General features: G+C 47.1%; 1 protein-coding gene across 1 annotated transcript in view; it reads right to left on the bottom strand.

The window, feature by feature from the left end:
* Nucleotides 1-21,086, bottom strand: part of BCAS3 (BCAS3 microtubule associated cell migration factor) — a 727,666-nt gene that overhangs the window by 8,913 nt on the left and 697,667 nt on the right. The window contains exons 23-24 of the mRNA XM_042781927.1: nt 16,168-16,335; nt 3,923-3,988 (exon numbers count right to left, since the gene is read on the bottom strand). Of these exons, the coding sequence (XP_042637861.1) occupies nt 3,923-3,988; nt 16,168-16,335 (234 nt within the window). The remainder of the gene's footprint in view (nt 1-3,922; nt 3,989-16,167; nt 16,336-21,086) is intronic.

Below are 21,086 nucleotides of genomic sequence, written 5' to 3' on the forward strand. Positions count from 1 at the left end.
CACAGCCTTGAACTGATGATCAATGATGGTGCGTGGGGTTTGAGCCAGAGTGGGGGCTGGAGAGCTTTCTAAGATCCCTCCTATAGTCGTCATTCCCTGCACCAATCCCAAGCAGGGAACGATTCAGACCAGAAAGGCTGCTCCACTCAACTCCCAGGAAATCCATGTCACTTTAGCCCCTCAAGACACAGTTTCAAGGGACAGCAGAGCACAATCACCCACCCAGACCACCGTGACTGCTACGCCATTCCCAGCAAGCCTTGCAGTGCCACTATATCAACACAACTTTACATCCTGACCAAGGCAGTGTATATCCTCCCGTCACAACACATTGTACGTGGGGACTAAAAAGGCAGAACTCACGTCTCCCTGGTGTGGAGGCATTTTATCCTCCGGCGGAAGCCATGTTTGAACATCAGCCAGGTATGGGAGAAGTCTTGAGCTCATACTCCCCTCTCTGAGGCTGGCAAGGAGCAGGAGCCCTGTATTAGGAGGCAGGGACTTTGCTGGGGCCCCACTTCTTCCACAGACGTGCTGAATGAATGGCCTGGGCAGATCATTCACTGCTCATCTGCTGAACAGGATGGGAGGGTCTGTTCCAGTGACTTCACTGTATGTAATGCTCTACTGAGAAAGGATGGGAAGGGCCTCAAGAAGTAGAACAGGCACTAAACACGTGTCAGGGACCACCATTCTCACAGTGGGGTCCGGGTTAGAACATGAGCTTTGTCATCGCTGGTGTCTGAAGAAGGCAGAGGTGCCAGGAGGATGCTCCTTACCAGGGGCGAGGCTGAATGGCCCTTTCTCCCTCTAGTTTTTTTTTTGACACATACTTGGGGCAGTACCTCAGCAGACGTCACGTAAGGTAGATTCAGAGCCGGCAGCACAGCAGCTCTAACTCTGGCGTCAGAGAATTCCTCGCCAGGTGGCTGTGAAATGCCTTCTCTGTGCGCGCGTCTGCATGTGGCTGTGGGTGCTAGCGAGGAGCTGTCTCAGGCCCTGGAAAACATATCCCTTCTTTCATGGCTATGAAGAGAGGCCAGCTTGGAAACCCTCCCTTTGAACCAGGTGTCTGGCAGCTGCCCTTGATCTGCCTGTCTCTTCAAGTCCAGCCATGAGCTCCCAGGCAGGGGTCTTCTTGAGCTATCTCCAAAGCTATGAGATAGTACAGGGGCCTGCAGACTGCAGGAGAGACGCTGCTCCCTGAACGCTGCGGGCCTGACAGGCCAGAGCCACATCTGGTTCTCATTCAAATGTCCAAATGTAATTAAATTCTCTACAACGTAACGGAAGAGTATGGTAAGATGTGGCTTTCCCCCTTTTCCATCGAGAGGAACAGTTCACAGACTCTCATTCACTGGTTGGCCCACTCCCCTCTCTGCACCGGCTTGTCCTTGTCTGCAAAGGCAAAGGCCCATGCTATTGTCTGCTTTCTAGAGGTGATGGCACTGGGGTCAGTGTGAAGAGCACCCCCACCCCCAACACACACAGTCCCCTTACCCACCTGAGAGGATTAACAGCTGAGGCCAAATCAGCAGGCTAGCTGCTGAGCGAGTTAGTGCACAGTGGATTGGTTGGGGTTGGAGGCGGGGAAGCTGGTGCCTCCAATCCTTTTGAAAGGGTCTTCCTCAACTCTGAGGAGACAGCCGCGGGGCCTAAGCTCACCTCAGTGACACACTACTGTCCTTCCTTTCACTGCCTAGTTATAGGGGTGTCTTTTAGTACCCCAACAAGGGGACTCCTTCTCAGTTCTTCACAACAGGAAGAATTTGAGAGTTATAATCTGGAGTCCTTGGGACAAGAAGCCTCCCTTGGAGTGTCATATGCTCTGACTCCATTAACACAGTCTCTTTGGGAAATAGAGCTTCCTACAATCAGGGCAGGGAGAGACAAACCTCCCTGCATTTCTTATCTCTCTCACCTTGCAACCTCAGGACTGCTATCCCCGAGCCCTATTCTTGTGCAAACCGCACCCACCCCACACACACACCTCCTGACACACACAAAGCAGAGGAAGCATGAGAAATGTTTGGAAGGAGGGAAACCAGCCTCACGGAGGAGACCAAGTGAGGCAGCTGGGCTCTCAAGGAATTACAAGGACCTCCACGTCTCAGGATTGTTTGTCATTTCTGGACTGTTAGGGGTCTGAATGGGTTAACTGATAGCAGGGTCCTGGGTGCTGTCCTCTGTGAGTGGGAAGGTGACCTCCTCACTAACCAGAGGCTTCAGTGCCATTCGCTCTTGGCCTTTCGTTCTGGACTTCCCCAGACTCAAGCAGAATATTCCCTAGACAGGGCTGCTTTTTCCAGCTTCCCTTCCCAACTGAGTATCTTCAGTTTATGGTTCCTTTTTACTTAGGGATTTATGACTTTCATGGTAATGGGTTCCATTCTACTTCCTCTACGCCTATTTTTCTAATCACTGTGGTACAGGCTTTATGAGAGTTTAATAAGTGGGGGGGACATTTTTCCTTTTGAAACAAACAGCTGCAAGTTAATGACTTATAGTGGGTGTAGATGCTACCCAGAGACAAATGGGGGCTGGGGAGGGAATAAGTGGGGTGGGAGTAGGGGAGAGTCCTCTAGATTAAATAGAGCTAGCTGTGCTGAGGTCCTGTTTAGACCCTTGGCTGCCTCCCATGCCAGAGTTCCACATGCTACTTCCAAATATCTTCTACCAGAGACTAGAAGCAACCACAGGCACACAGTGTGAGTGTACCAAAGAAGACGCACCCAGGATGGGCATTCACGCATCCAAAGTGGTTTGGACCAACCAATTCCAACATCACTGACCTGGCTCTAAATAGGAATCATTGTGTGAATTTGTATCCAAAATGGTAAACTGTAGTTTTCAGCTTAACTTCTTGGTGGTGGTTAGGGCCAAGGCCAGGTGTCTGGTAGCATTTACATAAGTGAGTAAGGTTTTAAGGAAACCAAGCCAATTCTTGGTTCAGTTGTCCTAGGCCAAGCCCTAGCAAAGGGAACAGCACTAGGGGGCCAGGGTCTCTGTTGCCTGCTTTTGGGGCCCAGCCTGTGCTCTCAAACCTGGAGACTGGGGCCACAAGGGAATCACAAGCCTCAATTAATTGCTGTGGTACCGCCTGTCCAGATGAAAAAGGCTGGGCTGAGGCCGGGTTTGCCTTTGTGCTCTGTTCACAGACTGGCTGCTGGTGCCGGGGCTCTATTCATTATTCAATTCAGCTAGCCCAGACGAGCCTTTCCATTTGCTCCTCCAGGAGGAATAACAAATCTAGAAATGCAATTCCACTTTGGTGTATTAAGATATTGATTCGCCTGTCGAGTGGAAATGCATTTGTTCTGTCAGCCCTCCCGTGGGTGGGAAGGGGTTAACCAAATGTTTATCACAAGGCTGGCTTCAGAGTTGAAAGTAATGTGATCAGTAATGAATTTTGTGTTACATTAGGTTGTATAAATGGACAGACAAGCGCAGACAACAAGTGGCCAGGAGTCGGGGCTAATCTAATGATGTAAAAATAGAGACAGCACCAATTATGCTAGGGGCCAGCTCCAGGCTCCTGCAGGGACTGCAAATGAATAGGTACAAATCAAATTACTCACTAATAGACGCACTACAAGAGGGGCAGTCAATGGTAAATGCATTAGAGCCTAGTGACCTCTCTGCTCTGCACAGCAGAATCCGAAAATTTGACTTCCATCTTAAAAGTAGGGGGCAGGGAGTGGAGTTCTCAAAGGAACTTGTGTTTGGTGAAGGACATCAACCATGCCCCTTCCACACTCAGTGCCCGGCCAGGGCTACCTCCTGTCTGAGCTGACCTCTGGCTTGCACTCCAATGCCTTGGAAGCCTGGGCACCAGGGGGTAAGGGAGTAAGCTCTCAAGGGATGGACGAAAAGAGCAGTGGGACAAAGCCTTCTCTTGCAGGCAAAGACAGGAATTACATACCAAAACACTTCACAGCCATGTGTCTCTCAGGGGTGATGTTTTTTACTGCTACATCAAGGGGTGTTTCTGTATTGAAAATAAAATATTTCTTTAAAGCAGATCAGGCAATGGACCTTTAGGAGAGCAGCAAGAGCTGAGCTCAAATCTGGTTTGACCACTCAGAGCTTTGCAGAGGATGCTCATGGTCCGTTCCACCAGAGTCTGTTCAACGGCACAGCCCATCTAGGGTTTTACTTATTTCTCATGAACCTAAACTGGTGCCATCCTTCTCTCTATCCCTCCTCCCCACTCCAGCCTACAGAATTCCTACATTCTTGCCTGTTGTATGCGGCCGGGGTAGGGAAGGATGTGGAGGTAAAGCCAACATCTTAGGTAATTCCTCAGGTTTTCTTCCTCCTCTCGGGGTTCCATGGATCTAGAAACCAGGCCTGAAGTTCAAAGCTGCTTGGCAGTGTGGCCAGGCTGCTCAGGGAAGGTCACAGACACATGCTCAAATGCACTAACTACACGCTCATATTCAGCTCTCAGTGGCTTGGGGATGAATAAAATATGAAACCAAAGAAGCTACAAACCTCCCAAGGACCCGGCCCATGCTTGGATGGAGGCCGGGCCTGGGTAGGCTCAGCCCACACTCCCCCAAAGCCACCCCTCAGGCCAGCACCAAAACACTCACACACATTAAAGTGGAGATGGCACGCCTGTCTTGGCCAACTGGGGCCTGCAGATTATGGGAACATACCAGAAAAATGAGCACAGGAGGCACAGAATGGAAAAAGTCATCCTGAACAAATGAAGCAACTGGAATGGTGATTCTCCCCAAACTCAATTAAGTGCACAGAGGGATGGAATTGCAAGCTATTGAGCTACATTAAATAAAACATGTGTGTGGGGGGGCAATCTGGGGAAGTCTGTGAAGCCTGGTACTGAGGGTCAGCCAGCAAACTTAAAAATGTCTCATGCAGTGGTCCCACAGGTCCCTGAGGGCAGGAGTGGAGTAGAGAGAGAAGTGAGCAGGCAGAAATCACCAAAAGCCAGAAGTTGGGCAGCTGTTTCTGGAACTGGTATCCCAAAAGGCCTCCTTCTGTGAAATGCAATCAGATTATCCTGGCTTGGTCTTCTTAGGACAAGGCTTTCTTTTGCTTCTAAGAGTTGAGGCTCAGGATGCCTAAAGGGTCAGAGGGTCATTTCCAACTTTCCTTTTTGTGTGTGCATGTGCCTTTCTCTGTTACCAGCCATCAAACCTAGGGGTGGTCTGTAGACTTCAGACCATCCTTTGAGAAGGCAGGGGTGCAGAGGCAGGGAAAGATGGGGATTTAACCATCCATGACCGTGTTCAACTTTGTTCAGATCTCACACCTCACAGAAAGGTCACTGGTTAAAAGCAAACTCCCTGGCAGAGTAGGAGGAACAGAGAGAAGCCCTCCCTTTGGTTAACCATTTACCTATGTTAATGCCTCCAGAGGAGGGCCCGAGCTCCAGGGTCCAACAGCTCTCCCTACCCTTTTGTCCGGGCCTATTAGTGCTCCACAGGATTTCTTGATTCCATGTTGGGGGCAACACTTGGAAAGGGGACTCTGTAGGATCACCAGTGAGAGCACACTGTGCCCTTCCTCCTTGTGGTTGAAAGAAATCAATGAGCCTCTTAGAGTTCAAAGTAGACTTTAGGCCACTAGGAAATGCACAGAGGTACTTCCTAGTCCTCAGTTCACACTACATTCTGCCTCTGCCTGAGGTTTCCAGAAACCTTAGTTGAAACAGAGACAGTCAGAGACAGAGACAATTATTTTACCTAGAATCAGATCTGAGCCCTAGCCAGTAACAGGTGTGCCTTTTAAACACAACATCTTCCCCACTGCTCTGGCCAGATTTCATTTCCCTCTCAGAGGCCACAAAAGCTCATCTAGTCATTCAACAAAATTCAACAAACACTGACTGAGCCTCAGTGTGGGTCTCATCCTGGATGCTGGGACGGGAGAGCGGTGGAGGTTAGAGCTAACACAGGTGAGTCACACTTGGTCCAAGGAACCAGAAGTAGGTTAAAACCCACTCATGGCAGTAAGGATGAAGGAGGGGCTGGAGGCACCACCAGAGTTGGCTCTTCCTCCAAGGGCATGTAGAAGGGAATCAGCTACTGCTAGTTAGCAAAAGGCAACAAACACTACTCATCCAGAGCCAAGTGTCCAGTGATGCAGAAGTTCAGAGGACAGAGTGAGAGCATTTGCCTGCATAGTCAGGAAAACTTCACAGAGGAGGTGAGGTTTGAACTTGGACTAAAAAGATGAATAGTAGAACTGAACTCACTCCCATGGCTTCTAGCCAAACAACAGACAGGCATATAGGGTGAACATTTACATCAGGTAGAAACAATCCTTAGAATGATCCATCATGGGAGAATAGAAGGGCAATATTTGCACAGGGAGACAATTCAGGGGGAAGAAATGCATAGGAAAGAAGGATACAAGGAAGAGGTAACTAACTATAGGAAGGAAGTGGGAAGAGAGCTATTACATTGTGGGGAATTGCAGTCAATGTCATTAAGCAAAATGTGTATGAACTGCTATGTGGAAAATGAATTTGCTCTGTAAACTTTCACCCAAATCACAGTAAAATTTAAAAATGAAAAAATGAATAGACGGAGGGGAAGGGCAGCAGGCACTTTAGGAGGGCAGACTGACGTGCTAGCAAAGCCAGTTTAGCAGGGCATGTGCTGGGGATGATGGGATTGTTTTGTCAGGTGACATGCTGGCATGAAGGTAGTGGTGGTAAAATATGAAGAAGGGGTTATTGTGGAAGTGCAGGTGGGAGCTCAGGTTGGAAAGGGAAGGTGGGGAAGGCCTGTAAGAGACTTGCAGTATCACAGCAAGGAGCCTGGCACTGGGCACTTTCTTCAGAGTAGGGAAGTGGGGCAAGAGAGAGCAAGTCCTAATGCTGAGGGTCTCCTCGTAAGTCTGTTTGTTCCCACAGACTCTGCTGGGTCTCCTCATAATCTGAATAAGGGGTGGGAGTAAATGTGAGACTCCTCTGGGCAGGTGAGACAGGTTCTTAAGAACTGGAAACTCCTCCTAGTCAGCTTATTCTCATCCCACTTGTTTTTAGTTGCTATCTTCGACAGTTCCCTAAAGATCTTTCATTTCGTCATTTGTAAATTAGAGAGATTAATGTGTAGCTGGCAGTGTTGTGATGATTAGGGGACTGTGGTGGCTCTTCTAGGCATGGTCTTTGTGACCTCCACCAGATGACTGGGTGGAACTATGCAAATATAAGGTGTTTGTGGCTCAATAAGGTGACTGGATAGCTTGTTAGTAATGCTATCCAGGTACATGGCACTCTTGTGGGGGTGGGACCATGGAAATAAAGTGCATATGGAACTCTAATGCAGGCTTTGGTTAGTTTTGTCATTCTGCTAGGCTTAAAATGAGCCCTCCTAGAGGCTGAAGGGGAGATCTCACTGCCATCAAGAGAGAAGAGGTGGAGGTGGAATGGATCGTGTCCTTAGACCTAAGATCCCTGTGGTGGACCTCCTTGCCAGAGAGTTGACAGAGAGACGGCAGCAGAGGAACCAAGAGGCATGAGACAGAACAGTGTGCTTGCTGGCCCATGGAAGGAGAAAGCTGAGTGCCTTTGGGTAAGAGGCTTGCTGGTGGAGTGGAGTGCACCTACGTGCTCCTACTGACAGAGCTAAAAGAACTTTGTGGCACTTGCCAGAGCAGGGCAGAGGCTAGTCTGAAAGGCCAAGGGTTGAAGAGAGGTGTGCCTGAGGGCATGGCCAACGGGAGGCTAACCTGATCAAAGAAGTGTCTGCTGAGTGTATTTCTGAACTTGAACTGTAACTTGTTACTTCCTTAATAAACCCCATAATCATTGAGTATTGTCTGTGAGTTCTGTGTGGCCACTGCAATGAATTATTGAACCCAGAAGAGAAGTAGTGAGTACCACGGGAAGGGATGGTTGGAGTCAGAATTGATAAAAAGTTTGGAGGGTCACAGCATGTCTGACTTCCCCTCATAGTAATCAGCCTTGGGCTGCTGGTGGTGATTCTGTCTCCCCCTCATGAAGTCAGAGGAGATCAGAGGAAGATGTGTCTCCATGCCTTTTTTGTAGTGACATTTATGTAGCTAGCACAGAGTCTGAAGCACAGAAGCTCTTTGGGAGGTGGTATCCTTTGCTATTGTTGAGAAGAGTAAATGAGATGATATATACCAACCACAAACCCACTGCCACTGAGTTTATTCCAACTCATGGAGACCCAATAGGGCACAGCAGAACTGTCCCATATAGTTTCAAAAGCTGCAATCTTTATGGAAACAGACTGTCACATCTCTCTGCCACGGAGTGGCTGGAGGGTTAGAACTGCCGACCTTTCAGTTAGCAGCTAAGGGCTTAACCACAGCACTACAGGGTTCCTTTTGAGGTGATATATACAAAGTGCTCAATATAGAAGTCAGGACATAGTAGATGGAATGGGTAAATATTTACTACATTTACTGGTTTTCCTATTCCATTTCACTGAGAGGAAACCAGAGGGGTAAAGTCACTTGCCCAATGGCCACAGTCTTTCCCTCCACTTCTTGAGGGAGACTTCTAAATCCTGATGCAAAGAAAAAACAGAACATTCTTCCCAGTGGGAACAACTGGGAGCTGGGGACTGAAAGGACTCCAAGATTTGGCCTCTCCTACTAGTGGAACACAGCTAGGAATAGGCCATCTGACACTGCACTGAGACACAAACAGCAACACCAACCATGCCACTCCTGCCACAGCCACCACCCTCCCACAGTCTCACCAGCAGCAGCTGCTGGTGCCAGAGAGCTGGCAGTTTTGTCTTCACTTCCTGGGGAACAATCCTGACCTCTTCATGGTCAGCCCTGTTAGGCAGGAACCTGGCTGGGGGTAAGAGCCAGAGAGGAACAGACCCACAGTGTAGCACTGTTGCCTTCTCTAGGGCAACAGTGTCCTCTCCATGGTCCCAGCATAGTGTGCAGGGAACTAGCAGATGTCTACAGAGAGCCTGCCCACTTGTCTGATGCAACTACAGCAAATGCTTGGGCTCACTACTGAGGTCGTTGAGATAAGACACTGAAGAAGGGAACATCCAGGGCCTGTTTAAGCAGAGGAAAGGACCTTGGTGCTGAAGTTTCTTGAGTGACATTGTTTGCTGAGGAAGAGGGGGCAATTGTAGGTACAACAGGCAATCGGGAATATTAACCAGAGAAGCCCAAACAGAGCCTTTAGCAAGACATCCAGGCCCAAGCCAGAAGCCAAGTCTTGAGGAAGTAAGAAAGCTCAATTACCTGAAATATTCTCACCCTTCTTGAGGAGGGGGATTGGGGCTCTAGGTTGAAGGGTAAGACTTGGGGAAACAAAATAGACTGGGTTTCATGGACTGTCACACTGAGGCATCACTGAGAGGAAAGAGGCTAGAGCACCATCCCTTCCCTGGGAGTTTGGGGTGAATAACATTTTGACTCCTACAAAGACTAGAGGAAGAGGAAAAGAGGAGATGCTATAGAAAGATCAAAGCCACTTGGTTGTGTGAGGGAAGGTGGTGTAGCCAGTGGGGCTACAAGCTACAACTGTGAAAGTATCCTCTTCAGCCTACATGGCTTCTGGATTTGCTCAGAACAGAAACAGGGTGGCTAATCCGTGATCCACAGAGGAAACTCTCTCTTCATGGTGGCAATTACTTGGAAAAATCTCTGGGCTGAGAAAAGGATCTTAGTGGGTCCCACAAATAGAACTGTCACTGTCTCCAGCCTCCCTGAGGCTTCTATTGTGAAGATAAGCTGGGTTCCTATTTCTATGGCCTTGCCAAGAGTCAGGTCACCATGGTCTGAGGACGCTAGGGCTAGACTGGATAAAAATCTCCCTTTTAAGCTGTAGATTTTTTTTTATCTGTGGGATGGAGAAAATTCTAGCAATTGCCATATCTTCTCAATAGTCTGTGAAGTCCAATTGTGGATAGTCAGTTTTTAAAATGATCACTGATAATGATCACCTTTGAATGTGGGACTGACCACAGAGTAGGGATGCCTACAAAGGAAGAGAATGAAGTGCCTGCAATTATCCTCACCTGATTATGTGGCACCTTGTGATGGGAGGAGATCTGGTCCCTATAGAAAATGCAGCATCAGCACAAAAATGTTCCCAACTCTCAGCAGTGGGGCAAGCAGGAGTCCCAGGCCCACTGGAAAAGTTAAAGCTAATCCCAGGGGAAGAGAGGTACACACTGGGTTGTCTGTGCTTGTACACATCTGGATAACTCCTCTAACAATAGCTAACATTTATTGAGAGCTTAATTTCTATAGTTCTGAACAGACAGATGTTGTCAGCATAATAATAATAATAATAATAATAATAATAATAATGCTTTTAGTTCATTTTTAGAAAAACATAGCCAATCAAGAGATATGTTAACTAACTTAGTGAAATCTCTCTGTGACCATTTAAAAACTGTGTGTAATGTTTAAAATGTGCTTTTAATGTTAAGGAGGGAGAAAAGCATACCCTTTTAATAAGTAAAAGTCATTTCTGACAGAAAGCTTTGAAAGAACTTCAGGTGAAAATAATTTTAAAGCTTTCTTTGCTGAGTAATAAACATGCACTGAGGAAAGCTCAGAGGAGTTAGGAGAATCAACTAGAGCATCAGTTTTCAAAAGGCAGGCAGGAATTCATTGATATATTATTATGAAATCAGTTTAGTGGATCATGATCACATTTAGAAAAAAAAGGTAAGATAGAAAGTACTAGAATGTACTGCCTATGAAACAGTTTTGTGAAAGTGTATATTTGGCTTAACCGGGTCAGGAAGTAAAATGTATTGCAGTGGGTAAGGCATTTGGTTGCTAACAAGGTGGTTGGCGGTTCACCTACCAGCTGTTCCATGGGAGGAAGATGAGGCAATCTTATGGCCTTGGAAACCCAATGGGGGTCGCTGAATTGACTCGATGACTGTGGGTTTGGTTTTGGGTTTTTGGCTTGTAGGGGCAGTTTACTTTTTACTCTGAACTTTCCATTTAAAAAATGTTCAAACCTCAGAAGGGCTGAATGAATGGAATAATAAACACCCATATACCCTTCAGTTAGATTCACCAATTTTTAATATTTTGCCACATTTACTTCCTTTCTCTCTGACTCACTCCTGCTTGCTCTTTCTCCCTCTCTTGAATGTATTTCTGAGAGAATGTAAGAGGCAAAGATTGAGCCTGTTGTGTGACTCTCAAGAGCTTCTGGACTAGAACAGAGATTGATGAAAAGGTCTCAGAAAAAGATGACTCCTCTTTCCTACTTTTCCTGGAGAATGAATCAAGGAGCCCAGGCCTGCGGGAAGCCAACAGTCCAGAGGATGAAACAATCCCTCTTAACCCTGAGACTTGACTTAGTGACCTCTTATGAGTCAATGGCAGCAAAAGGAGGCATGCCTGCAACAGCGCTGTGTCAAGAATACTTTAAATGGACAACCAGGATCTGTGAGTAAAGTAGGGGCTTTGGTATCAGATGTAGGAGAAAGCAGAAAAAAAGAAAGATAAATAGTGATTGAAAGACTTAAAGTTGAAAGAGTCTAAGCCAGGTGTTTATTAATTTTTTATTTGTATTGGATTTTATCTTTACCCAGACACAAAACAATTGGTGTAAGGAAGTATTTTGCTTATTTGAAAAATTCGATTTTTCTAGAAAAGGCAATAATGGAAGGAATGTCTGCTAAGCAGGAATTACTCAAGTTATTCTGAGGGGGCTGATAGAGAGAGGTAGGGGCTGTAGAGACAGCACTCCGGGCAGAAGGAAAAGTACGTGCAGAGGCCTGCTGGGCACAGGGCATGAGCACATAGGAGCCCTCTGGGGAGTTCAGCTGGGCTGGAGCTTTCCCAGAGCAGCAAGAGATGGACGTGGAGCGCACGGCAGGGGCTCTTCATGAAGGGCTTTGTACACAGTGACATGGGGTGTATCTGGGCTGGGAGGGAAAAGTTCAAATTTTGGGCACGTGGAAATGTCAGTAGGTGACTAGATAGACAGCTCTGGAGATTAAGAGAGAAAGGCAACCTGAAGAATATTTGGAAATCACCAGTTTATGGATAGGAATTGAAGCCATACACACATACACAGAGGAGACTGCTGCCTACTGAGGGAAAAGACAAGAGGAACAAGATAGAACCTTGAGGCAAGGCTTATAAGGATATTAGCAAGAAAGTTTTGCAGCCAGTTACTTTTGAGCTGGACTTGTAAATCACACTTGTGATCAAATTGGACTAATTGATCAGCAGCCATGATGGAGGACAGAACTAACACAGTCTCATAGGTTAATCATATTTTAAAGAAGCCTTCTCAAATTTTCACACACATAGGGATCTTGTTAAGTGCAGATTTTGATTCAGTAGGGCTGCGTGGGGCCTGGGATTCTAACCATTTCTAATCAGCTCCCAGGTACTGATGGTGTGCTACCGGTCCACAGACCACTCTTTGAATGTTGTTGATTCTGAGTCATAGTGACCACAGAGGTCAGAGGAGAACTATCCCACAGGGTTTCTAGGCTGTCACGGGGACAAATCATCAGGTCTTTTCTCCCCAGGGGCAGTGGGTTTGAACTGCCTACCTTTTGGTTAGCAGCCCAATGCTTAACCACTATACCAACAGAGCTTCTACTCTTTGAATAGGGAGGTTCAAAAGGGTTTGCCTTACTTTCTGGGAGACTTGATTTGCCTTCTAGTATAGCTTACCAGTCGTGTGCTGGAACTGACTGCTAAAACTTTGGAGAAGTTGGCTATCCCACTGACACCATATTGATGTCTTGAAATTGGCTGTAACGGGAATTGTTACACTATGGAAATCTGCAAATGCTACAACTCATTTGCTGGTTGTTAAACATTTACCAGCACACCAGTGGCTAAACCTGTATAATAGCGAGGAATGCTACACCATGAGCTTCAGTGTCAGGGGTCATGAGAGCAAGTTTTAGTTGGCCTCTGTGCTTCATTCATACTCAGTAAAAAAGCTGTCAGGCCTGATTGCTATACCAAATGAAGTGCCTGCTGTAAGGCATTAAAGGAATAGACTTCTCTCTGCATCGGAGTACCTAAGAGAGACAAACACTTGATGTCACCCTATCTGTTTGTTCTATGAGCCAGGAAGTAGGGTTGTGGAAGAGAAGGAAGGATTGAGAGGCTGCTATGGGCAAAGGGTGATTTGCTGGAAATTCTTACCCACATTGCACTACATATATTTCTCTGGATACCTCTAGGCACAAGGCTAGCACTGGCATGGGTGTGCTTCATTAGCTCTAGGCTGCCTGTTCAAGGCTCTGGACTGTGCTACCAGGTTGATACTTTATCTGGAGTATAATGTGAAAAATGATTCTCAACAATGGCTGTTGTTGTTTTGTGCCGTCGAGTTGGACCCGACTCACAGCGACCCCTCCTTGGGTTCCCGAGGCAGTATCACTACAGAAGTAGATTGCCCCATCTTCCTTCTGAGGAGTGGCTGGTGGGTTTGAACCGCCAGCCTTCTGGTTAGCCTTAGGCACTATGCTACCAGAGCTCCCTCAACAATGGTAAGAATTTAACTTCCATAGTATTTGCTTTACTTACTGATCTTTAAAGTAGAGGGTAGACTTTAAAAAGTAAAACACACATTTAATATGGTCAAAAAACAAAAACAAAACATCAGATGAATCCCTTTTGGTGACAGTTTAGAGAGGAAAATGCAGTCTCTTTGCTCGAAAAAGGGAGCCTTCTATTTTCTGACCTGTGGGTCATGCAGTTTTAATTTCCTCTCTCTCTTTTTCCTCTATTTCATGAACCAGCTTAAGGCCACAAATACTCTTCTGAATCCCTCAGCTGTCTAGCAGATGAACTGCTGCCAGTTTTGCTCAGGTTACTAACTCTCTATGCCAGGCACAAGTTCTACAACTCAGATTGAATGCACCTTCAAATCTACTTGCTGGATGGAGCTGAGATACTCCCAGGGGCTTCTGAGGAAGGCAGCTGGGGCGAAGAATTGATTGAGGAGGTCCTTAGGCCCTTGGAAGAGGGAGGCTCTTGGAGAGTGAATCTAGCTAGTGTGACATTAGGCTTCGGTTTATATGACTGAGGTTGGCAAGTGGATCCAGAGATGCAGGGCAAAGGCTGAGCTATGAGCAAGGCTTAACTAGTTGCCATCAAGTCACCTTCAGGTCATGGCGACCCCATGCATGTCCAGGTAGAAGTGTGCTCCACAGGGTTTCCAACAGCAGATTTTTCAGAAGCAGATTGCCAGGTTTTTCTTCTGAGGCACCCCTGGGTAGACTTGAACTTCTAATTGCAGTTAACAGCTGAGTGCAATAACCCAAGGCCACCGTGAACAAGGTTTAGGAAGGGAAAGGCGTTCCTATCTTAGGCTAGCTTACAAAGACAACAGGGCTAGAGCCCTGTAAATGGCATGCAGATGGTAGAACAATGGTACAATGAGATATTGCCCACAAATTGGAGGGTCTTATGATTGGGGTGGAATGGTGGTGTGCACTTATGTGTGCATGTGTATACATGAGAGTTTTTTGCATCTTCCAAGGTCTCCATCTCCTTTCTTTCCAGGGTAGGAGTGGGTATAGAAGTAGACTGGTCCTCAGAGATTATTGTCTCCTATGACTTGATAGGGAGCTCTGGTAGCGTAGTGCCTAAGGCATTTGACTGCTAACCAGAAGGCTGGTGGTTCAAACCCACCAGTCACTCCTTGGAAGGAAGATGGGGCAATCTACTTTTGTAGTGATACTGCCTTGGAAACCCAAAGAGGGGTCGCTATGAGTCGGGTCTGACTCGATGGCAAATAACAATGACCTGATAAGGAACTTCTCTATCTCTAGCCAAACTCTTTCTCTTCCTCGCTTGTATCCATCCATTCCATTCTGTTCATTTACCAATTATACTTGACTGCTAACCAGAAGGCTGGATGTTCAAACCTACCAGCCATTCCTGGGAAGGAAGATTGGGCAATTTACTTCCATAGTGATACTGCCTCGGGAGGGGTCGCTATGAGTCAGGTCCAACTCAATGGCAAACAACAACAACAAGGGCAGGCCACTAAGCTAGTACTGAGGAGAAAGATGAGTGAAATATGTCTCAAGCTCTTAGACAGTTTAGGAATAGAGACTGGCATGTGGATGGGGAAGAAGAAAGGGAAAGTTTAACTGCTAAACACAAATATCTCAAAGACTGAAGGATCCACAGGGGAGTGAGCCTGTGTGATAATGTCAGGCATTTCAAGTCCTGCAAAAAGGGCTCCAACTCCCTAAATCTTCCTGGTCCTGATACCTACCCCAGGGTTCTAGGTGTCTCCTCTCTGGGATTCTTTTTCCAGGTAGGCATGTGGAGCAGGGATGGAGCAGTTCACAATAAAGAATAAAAAGGACTCAGACAAGCAAGAGAGGGAAGGCCTCCAGACACGGGTCTGATCAGCCCAACACAAAGTTACCACTGACTTCAGAAAGCTGGGAGGCCTGCTGGGGCAGAGTCTTTCTCAGGCACGAAAGCAGGGCTGGAGCAGCCCAGATATCTAGAATGAAGGACTGACTTGGTAAAAGGAGAGGCAAGCTATACTGTAGTTGTGAGGAGTTGGAAGGACTGCAGTCTTTCCTGAGTGTACACCTGGGAGTGCATGCATGTGAATATGTGTTTGCTTGGGGCAGGGCTCACTCATTATCTAAGGATGTCTTCTGACTGCTCGATGTAGGAAGTCACTCCACTTCCTAGTTGCTGGATTTTCTCAGAGGCAACAGTGCAAGGCAAAAGGCAACATAAGGAAAGGTTATCTGTGGGACTCAAACCAGCCCTTTGTGTTTTGTACTTGTTACCCTCCTGGGTTGGCAGGCCCCACTGATCCTTGCCAAACTGTAAAGTCCCAAGCTTGCCAGAAGAAAGTATGGTGCCTGGGCTTCAGTTCCCAGTGCCTAAGGACCGCTGGAAAACTTGGTGACCCTAGGTCACCTTCCCCTGGAGAAGTACTCCTTCTGGGAGCCAATTATACAATACAATTGTGTTTATCCTGGCATTTTTGTATGCATTATTCCATGTAGAAGGTGTCAGCTCTACTGGGAACACCCCTTTTTCACAGTGTTTCCCAACACCAGAGGCTTCCAAAACGGACAGCAAGCAGAGTGCTAACTAAAGAAAACAAATGGTTAAAACAAATATATATATATACTCCCCACCAAAGAAGCTCTATATCAACAGGTGCCAGTCATAACCAAATCATCAGGCTAAAAGTCTGATGCCAGCCTTTACCTGTTCCGGATCCCACAACATCCCGGCTTGGTGACTCAGCCATGGCATCAGCAAGCCTTTCCCGGAGGCCTTCCTCGGTGTGCTCCATGGGGGACATGTGCCTCAGCCCAAAGCCCTCTGGCCAGCTTCCGCACACCTCCAGCAGGGTCACGCTCCGGTCAAAGGAACCTATGGCACACACGGGACATGGGACATTGATTCCACACCTTCACAGGATAAATTGTTCTTTTTGTCTACCTGCCACTAACTGCCCTCTGTGGCATGAGTCCATCTCAGCTTTTGTGCAGGATGAATGAAGGGGAGAACGTATGAAATATATATGTGAAGTACAGAATACAAGGGCTCATGCCCCTGAATTGGAGTGTAGAGCTTACGAGGGCTCCTTCAGGCTATTGAGGCCAGTGACTTTCTGAAGATCTAAAGGGTTCCTCTGAAGTCCTCAGGGACTGCTACAAGGACTGGGACTGTGCAGGGAACCTGTTCTGGTTAGTTAGTGCCACTTTGACACGAATATACCACAAATGGGATGTGGCCTGAACAGACAGGAGTTTATTCTCTTACAGTTTGGAGGCTTTAAGTCCAAGTTGAAAGTGCCAGGCTCTAGGGGCTGGGTGAAAGCCCCTCAGCCTTGGGCTTCAGCTCTGCCTCCAGCTCCTGGCCCACTGAAGCTAGAGGCTTTTCTTCACTCAGGCAGCTGCTGGCTGCTGAGGCTGCCAAGGCCAAGGTTGACAAGTAAAAAGGCATAGTCCTGATATTACTAAATCACATGGCAGGCCATTAATTCAAGTCCACTGTAAGTTCCAAGGTCGGCAGAGCATGGCAGGCTGCTGAACAGTGACACAGCTACATGCACGGTTCAAGGTGCCATAAGCTAGAGACCATTCCTCAAGGCTTCTGCTTACTACTCAATCAGGCCCAGCCAAGTTGACATATCAACTGAACTACCATAATTCCACCCCTTGTCAAGCTGGCATCTGTACAGATCTCTCTCACTGGGTGGCTCCAGTCCCCTAGTTCCTGAATGGTGACCTCAACCCCCTTGGCCTGGTGGGCCCCATTCCTCTTCCTCTTGGGCATGGCAGCCCTGCCCTCTCATTCTTGGGCAGTGGCTATGGCTCCATTCCACTGACTCACATGAATGAAAAGCCCCATACTCCAGAACCAAGTTGGTGAAGGCCTGGCTCTTTGAAACCTAGGGGGCTGTGGTCATTCCACCCCCAAAGGCCATGGTCCTACCCTTAAGGCTGAGGCAGCTCTGCTTCTGCCAATTAATGATGAAGGCAGCCCACTCCGCAGGAAACCACAAAAGGGATGCCTTAACAAACAGGAGTTTATTCTCTTACAGGTTGGAGGCTAGAAGTCTGAGTTCAAAATGCCAGGCTCTAGAGACTGACCTTGGGCTTTAGATCTGCCTCTTGCTCCCAGCTCACTGAAGCCAGAGGCATCTCTTTACTCAGGCAGCTACTGGCTGCTGAGGCTAACAAGCCCAAGGTCAACGAATAAAATGGCACAGTCCTGATGTTACCAAACTACACGGCAGGCCATTAATTCAAGTCCATTGTAAGTCCCAGGATTGGCAGAGCATGGCAGGCTGCTGAACAATGACACAGCTACATGCAGGGTCCAAGCATCCCATAAGCAAGAGACCATTCCCCAAGGCTTCAGCTTATATGCAGGAAGCAAACCACATTCCCTAAGGCAGCTACTCAGCTGCTCACAGTAGATTCCACCATGGAGTTGATTGCCAGTCACATCATGGGAATACTACATCCAGCTGCCCAGCCACTCAACCAGGCCCAGCCAAGTTGACACATCAACTAAACTACCACAGAACCCTAGTTCCAGGTTCAACAAAAACAACTTTACTTTTCTCTGTGTGATACAATAGCACTCCCCCTAAAACATCATTTAAAGAAAGAGTTACATTGCTTAAGTTGGAAAAAAAAAGATGATTTCTAAACCACTATATCCTATAACCTATATCCAATCTCCTCACTTTGTAGCTGAAGCTCTGAGAAGTTATGGCCCAAGATCAAATAGCAGGTTTGTGGGTAACGTGGTCCAAGAAGTCAGATCTCCTGATTCCAGTCTGCAACCTGTTCTACTCCACTGCATATGGTCTCCCAGCTGCCCAAGGACAAGTGCACAACTCGGGTGCCATTTTGGAAATGCCAGCAATAGAGTTGGGTGATAGCATCTTTAAGCAAGGATCTTTCCTTAATCCAAAGCTGCTCCCTGATTCCAAAAAGTACACAATGTTCTCCTGAATGCCAAGATTAGATTTTGCATGCAAGATCACTTCAAAGTCCAAATTTAAATTATTCTATTTTATTATACAACAAGTCTTCTGTGAAAGCTTATTTCATCCACTCTCCTTTGGAAGGAGATTATAGTCATGCTCTGTTGCTTTAAGCACAGACCATTTCCCCAGCGATTAGGTAACTGAATCCACTGCATTTACTGGGCTCGATTCCTGCCAGCACTAGGAAGATGGAGGAAAAATGCAAATGCCAATGTTTCCCCAAGTTAAAAGTACAAGAAACACATACTCTTTATCAGGCCTTGCTTCTCCTCTTTGATCAGCCGTCAGAAACTATCTTCCCGAGGCAGTCAGGACTGGGGAGCATCAGCACACACTCTCTGCCAATGACAGGTGGTAATAGAGAGGGTGCGAGCCCCAGCCCCGGCAGGCGGCCCTGCCTCTGATAATGGCCAAAGCACTGAGGTGATAACCGTTAGTAAACACTCCGACAGCGGTGACTCCATACATCAGCAAAGAGGGCCAGATAATCCTGAACTCTCCTGACCAGACAAAGGCCCTCAGCCGGCCCGCTGGGATTTATATGTGGCAAGGGTCACTACTGGCTCCTGAATTTCATCAGCCAAGCTTGGTTTTGATTTATCTTTTGACTAATTGTAGGGTAGATTCCTGGCACTAGGAGAATGAGCAGTATCTATAAATGCATCTCCTCAGTAAGAGGCCCACCCTGGGAGTGGGTTGCTTGGGGACAGCCTTGCAAGTGGGACTCAGAGGGATGGAGAACTCCCTGTGCCATCTCTCTCTCCATCAAAGAAGCTCAGGCTGTGGGTGGGGGAAGCAGACACTGGGAAGTATGGGTGGGGTGCTCTGAGAGTCAGCCGATCTTCCTAGTCTGAACTGTGCCAGAGTCATGTACTGGCAGTGCCACACCTAGAGCCAACACTCAACCAACATTAGTAACGATTCAAAGGTGCACACGTCTCAAAGGACACATAGCTTTTAGAATGATTTTTTTTTTTTTAATTTTATTGTGATTTGGGTGCAAGTTTACAGAGCAAATTCATCTTCCATACAGCAGTTCACATACACTTTGTCTCATGACATTGACTGCAATCTCCCACAATGCAACAGCTCTCCTCCCACTTCCTCCCCATAGCCACCAAAGGACACATAGCTTTTGATACTACCGCACAATCACTAAGCCATATTAGGTAAGTCCCTCTATCTCCTTTTCCCATCTTTTAAGTGGAAATAGTAATTCCCCTGTCTCAAAGGAGTGAAGAGATTAAGCAAAGTTACTGCCAAGAGTCTACACCTTCCTTTAGTGCTGCCCCAGTCTTATCTGATGAGATTCAAGAGCTGTAGCATCATTGTTCTGTTCTGAAGGGTCTGCCTGGGACACCTCTGCTTAGTGATTTCCAGAATGGAGAACGGTAATAAAATGTGGTGCCACTCCTCCCAGTATACGCCAGAAGGCAGAGAGGTCTCAGAGCCTGTGACAAAAGTAGGGTGGCTGCCTCTAAAAAAGGAGTACCATCAGTGTGGTTATACCCTATGTTTAGGGGACAGGGCAGGTAAGCTGGTAGCAGAGCTGGGAGGAATTTTGGAAGCCAAATTGGGAAGATAATAATAAAAAAAATCTAGAAAAACTTTATAGCAAAAAGAGTTCAGGTAAGAGGGTGGGCCCATGACAGATGGTAAAGGCTGGAGGAGTATGTGGTATTTGAAGGGACAAATCAACAGCATGTAACAGAAAAGCAGCAGAAGCTGTTACACTGCTGTTGTTGTTAGATGTCATTGAGCTGGTTCTGACTCACAGTGACCCTATGAATGACAGAACAAAACACTGCGCCATCCTGCCAGTCCTGCACCATCCTCACAGTCATTACCATGCATGAGCCCATTGTCACAGCCGCTGCAGAATGTAGAAACAGATCTGGATTTAAATACAGGCTGCACACGTACTAGTTGTATGACCAGAGGCAGGTATCTTTATCTCTCTGAGCCTCTAATTTCTCATCCATAAATATGAACCAGGGCTATTGTGGGCATTGCATCTGACAACTTTAAAAGCTCCTGGAATATGTAAGAATGGCCAGGTATATAGTAGAGCTGACAAAGGACAAGGTTGTGGTTACTTCTTGGCCACAGTCAGCTATCTGGAGGGAGTAAGTAGTTGAACCTGTGGGCTTGGGACCATGGTCACAGGGAACATCAAGCTCAACTGGCATAACATATTACATAAAAACATTGTTCCACATCCTACTTTGGTGAGTAGCGACTAGGGTCTTAAAAGCTTGCAAGCGGCCATCTAGATGCAACAATGGGTCTCTCCTCATCGAGAGCAAAGAATGAAGAAAACCAAAGATTCATGGAAACAATTTGCCTTAGCGACTGGTACACCATGCGATCCACAGCCTATACGACTATAAGACTAGAAGAACTAGACGGTGCCCGGCTACCACTGTCAACCACTTGGAGGGGGATCCATGGAGGACATCCTGGATAGAGTAGGAGAATAATGTGGAACAAAATTCAAAATCATTTTGGGGGAAAAAAAAGTGGGGGTAGACCAGGTTTGTTGGTCTGATAGAGCCTGGTGGAACCACTGAGACTATGGGCCTCTAGCTGCCCTTCAGGTCTGGAATTGAACCCACAC

This window comes from Orycteropus afer, unplaced genomic scaffold (assembly GCF_000298275.1).
Source record: "Orycteropus afer afer isolate SDZICR_OR568_19922 unplaced genomic scaffold, OryAfe1.0 scaffold00196, whole genome shotgun sequence".
Taxonomy (NCBI): domain Eukaryota; kingdom Metazoa; phylum Chordata; class Mammalia; order Tubulidentata; family Orycteropodidae; genus Orycteropus; species Orycteropus afer.